This window comes from Pongo pygmaeus, chromosome X (assembly GCF_028885625.2).
Source record: "Pongo pygmaeus isolate AG05252 chromosome X, NHGRI_mPonPyg2-v2.0_pri, whole genome shotgun sequence".
Taxonomy (NCBI): domain Eukaryota; kingdom Metazoa; phylum Chordata; class Mammalia; order Primates; family Hominidae; genus Pongo; species Pongo pygmaeus.
The window spans coordinates 26,694,874-26,699,224 of NC_072396.2; the positions used below are offsets into that span (position 1 = coordinate 26,694,874).

The window sequence follows — 4,351 nt, forward strand, 5'->3', positions numbered from 1 at the left end:
AAGTAATGAAAAATATACCATTCAAAAGAGCAGCAACATTCAAAATATACCTAAAAAGAACATTCACAAAAACATACACACTCTATCAAAGCAAATATAAAAATGTGCTGATAGACTTAGGTGGATGCTTAAGTACAGCAACACAATATGTTTATACACGGTGAACATAATATTATACAGATGTCAATTATCTTTATTTACAGATTTAGTACCTTATTTGATGGCCTCAAGTCAGCAGAGAAGTGGCCCAGCACCTATAAAAAGTCAAGATAAGACACTGAGTGAGGACTGAGGGCATTACCTACCCAAGAAGAGGGACCCCCACAGAGCCCCGCCCCTACTGTCAATCTTGGGAGGCCCCAGGCATGGCTGCTGGGCTCAGGTTCCACCTTACTTCCTACTCTGGACTCAGGGAAGTGATCCTTTTTCTGAGGCTGACTGATTCAGCTTAGCAAAGAGAGAAGTCCCAGTGCCTGCAAAGTCAATGAAAGAAATATATGTATTTCTTTAAGAAGTGCCCCTCCCCCGAACGCAGAACCATTTGCCGTTATGCTGGGCGAGCAAAGTGGGCGTGGCCGGACGTGTTTCTCTTGACCTATCTTCCATGTCATCAAGCTGTTACGGGCGAAACCTTGGTCTGAAACATGCGGCCAGAGAAATAAATCTCAGGATCCGGCAGGTGTCAAAGTGAGTATCATTTGTTATGACCTTCGAGACACACTCTTCCCAGAACAGAGGCTGCCTCACAGAGACCCATCCTTCTCTGCTCTGTCCTGCTCCCACTTTCAACTTTCTGTGTCCCAAAGCGCAGCTGTTAGGCCTAACACCCTTACTTCCTGTTGGGAATCTGTGGGATGGGAAGCCATGGTCTAAAGCGAGGCAGCCTCAAGTCAACAGAGGGAGGACTCAAAAGACTAAAGTAAAATTAATATCCTGAGTTAGAACTGATGTAGTCAGGAGTAAAATTAATATCCTGAGTTATAACTGATGTGACAACTCCCCACAGAACATTCCCACCCCGCTCCTGCCTTATGGGTTCCTAAAGCAATACCCTCAAGAGAACCAGGAGAGGTGGCCATTCTTAGAGCAAGGCAGAATCTCCCTACCAAGGCTGTGAACACTCTCTCATCCTCCGTCTTCTAGGGTGACCTCTTCATCAACCCAACTGCCTGCACTATTGTCTGTAGTCCCTGACAGGAGTAATTATGCCTCGAGGTCAGAAGAGTAAGCTCCGTGCCCGTGAGAAACGCCACCAGGCTCGTTGTGAGAATCAGGATCTGGGAGCTACTCAGGCCACTGTGGCAGAAAGAGAGTCACCCTCCTCTGCCTATCTTCTCTTTGGTGATAGACCCCAGAATTTGCCTGCTGCTGAGACACCTAGCATCCCTGAAGCGCTTCAGGGAGCCCCATCCACCACCAATGCTATTGCACCTGTTTCATGCACCAGTTCAAACGAAGGTGCCAGCAGCCAAGATGAGAAAAGTCTAGGGTCCTCAAGGGAAGCTGAGGGCCGGAAAGAAGATCCTTTAAGCAAGAAAGTAGTGTCACTGGTGCATTTCTTGCTTCAGAAGTATGAAAAGAAAGAGCCAATTACAAAGGGAGATATGATAAAGTTTGTTATCAGGAAGGATAAGTGTCACTTCAATGAGATCCTCAAGAGAGCCTCTGAGTACATAGAGCTGGCATTTGGTGTTGATTTGAAGGAAGTGGATCCCATCAGGCACTACTATGCCTTTTTCAGCAAACTAGACCTCACCTATGATGAAACAACCAGTGATGAAGAAAAAATTCCCAAGACTGGCCTCCTGATGATTGCACTGGGTGTGATCTTCATGAATGGCAACCGTGCCCCAGAAGAGGCAGTCTGGGAAATTATGAATATGATGGGTGTATATGCTGATAGGAAGCACTTCCTCTATGGGGATCCCAGGAAGGTCATGACCAAAGATTTGGTGCAGCTAAAGTACCTGGAGTACCAGCAAGTGCCCAACAGTGATCCTCCACGCTATGAATTCCTGTGGGGTCCAAGAGCTCACGCTGAAACTAGCAAGATGAAAGTCCTGGAATTTGTAGCCAAGATGCATGATACCGTCCCTAGTGCCTTCCCATCCTGCTATGAAGAGGCTTTGAGGGATGAGGAACAGAGAACCCAAGCCAGAGCTGCAGCCAGGGCTCATACCGCTGCCATGGCAAATGCACGTTCCAGAACCACGTCTAGCAGCTTCTCCCATGCTAAGTGAAATCTGAGGCTTGTTCTTCACTTTTTGGTCAAAAAGGTCTGTCAACATTCTAATAGTAGAGGGCCATGGTGGGGCTGGAAGAAATAAGTGTATATCATCTTTGCATTCCTATTGTATATTGATAACTTGAGTTTTACTTTTCCTTCTTTTTTTTTTTTTCCCTAGGTTACATTTCAAATGTTCAAGTCTGAAGATTGTTTTCTTTGTGGAAGAAAAGAGCAATCAACATTCTAAGTAGTGAATGGCCAGGGTGCGTCTGGAGGGAACACAGTATATATCATTTTGTGTTAATATTCTATAGTAACTTGGAGTTGTATCTTTTTCTTTCTTTTTTTTTGGCATTATATTTCAAATGTTGTTTCTTATGATAGAAGTTTTAGATAACTTCAGAATCTATATTTATTAATGACTTTGGTTACACATGTATTGCTATTTAAGAGTAGGAGTTTTATTGTTCTGTAAAACAAATTGGGAAACCTTCTTTCATATTTAATGAGCCAGAACAAGGAAACACAGTATTGGAATAGGTATTTCCTTAAAAAATGTGAGATGATTTAGCAGTAAAATTTTGGAGATCAAAACATAGGTGAGAAAAAGTAAAACTTTTCAGTTATTGGTTTTCTTTATCCATTTTAGTCTGTTATATAAAAATAAAAGTCATACCTGGATTGGCTTAGCTTACTGAAGAAGGTAGGAAAAAATAAAATGTTTATGAACAGCATCTATGCTTACTGGCTCATTCATTCCTCCAATATTAATCAAACATCTGATTTTTGAAAGTAATTTTGTTAGAAATGGGAAAACTAGGATACAAAACACCCACCCCTGCTTAGACTTTTACAATTAATGAACAGTAATAATGTATGGAAGATGGTGAAATACTTCTAAGACCTAAAGGACAAGTAACAAGAGGGAGTAAGGAGGTTAGGAGTTAGAGAGGGGTTTGGGAAAAGTGCTGAAATGTATCTGGCTGAAAATGGTAAGGTGCAAATTCTCTGAAGAAAGGCCCTTTTAGACTTTTGGAAACTATGAGTCTCTCAGTGGGATACACTTTTAATTTAAGCTGGGTGGTGGGCTAGATGAAGCTTTAGGACTGGAGAGCAGAGGCCAGGCACTCAGATGGTGTGTCTCATTGTTGAAGGACAAAACCCTGGAGTGGAAACCTCCACTTAAGAGTTACCTTGGTGACATCAATAAACCAGAAGAAAACCTCGGCCGGGCGCGGTGGCTCACGCCTGTAATCCCAGCACTTTGGGAGGCTGAGGCAGGCCGATCACGAGGTCAGGAGATTGAGACCATCCTGGCTAACATGGTGAAACCCCATCTCTACTAAAAATACAAAAAAATTAGCTGGGCATGGTGGAGGGCACCTGTAGTCCCAGCTACTTTGGAGGCTGAGGCAGAGAATTGCTTGAACCCAGGAGGCAGAGCTTGCAGTGAGCCGAGATCTTGCCACTGTGCTCCAGCCTGGGTGACAGAGCAAGACTCTGTCTCGAAAAAAAAAAAGAAAATCTCTTGGGGCAGAAGTGAGAAGTGGATAGTGTCCTGTGCTCTTGTTCACATTCAGTTGAACACATAGTACAATCTAGTTATTTTATGCACAGCCTCTCCAGGAAATTTTTGAGAAATAATGGTGAAACTGCCTTGATGTGGGATGCTGAAAAGCTACTGTGTTGGCTCCTTTGCTCTGAACTGAGAGAGCCAGATCCTAGTATTTAAAAGGACATATTTTTGAGACAGGGTCTGGTTCTTTTCCCCAGGCTGGAACACAGTGGTGCAATCACGGCTCACTATAGCCTTGACTTCCCAGGCTCAAGCAATCCTCCCAACTTAGCCTCTCAAGTAGCTGGGACTAGAATCACACATCACCCTACCCAGAAAATTTTTTGTATTTTTGTACAGACAGGGTTTCACCGTGTTGCCAAGGCTGGTCTTGAACTCCTGACATTAAGTGATCCACCCACTTCAGCCTCCCAAAGTACTGGGAATACAGGTGTGAACCACCACACTCATCTTAAAAGGATACTTTAATTAAGTTATCTTCAGTGTAATTTGGCAAACTCTAAGGGAGAACACATTTGATGATTATGAAATGAATGAAAATAGGGGTG

The 4,351-nt window shown here is 43.5% G+C and overlaps 1 protein-coding gene across 1 annotated transcript; it reads left to right on the forward strand.

Annotated features, from left to right (window-relative positions):
* The first annotated feature begins 562 nt into the window (after positions 1-562).
* Positions 563-2,961, forward strand: MAGEB18 (MAGE family member B18). The gene is made up of 3 exons (XM_054472192.1): positions 563-687; positions 1,144-2,276; positions 2,406-2,961. The coding sequence occupies exon 2, from the start codon at positions 1,206-1,208 to the stop codon at positions 2,238-2,240; it is 1,035 nt and encodes a 344-aa protein (XP_054328167.1). The 5' UTR covers positions 563-687; positions 1,144-1,205; the 3' UTR covers positions 2,241-2,276; positions 2,406-2,961.
* Positions 2,962-4,351: the final 1,390 nt, after the last annotated feature.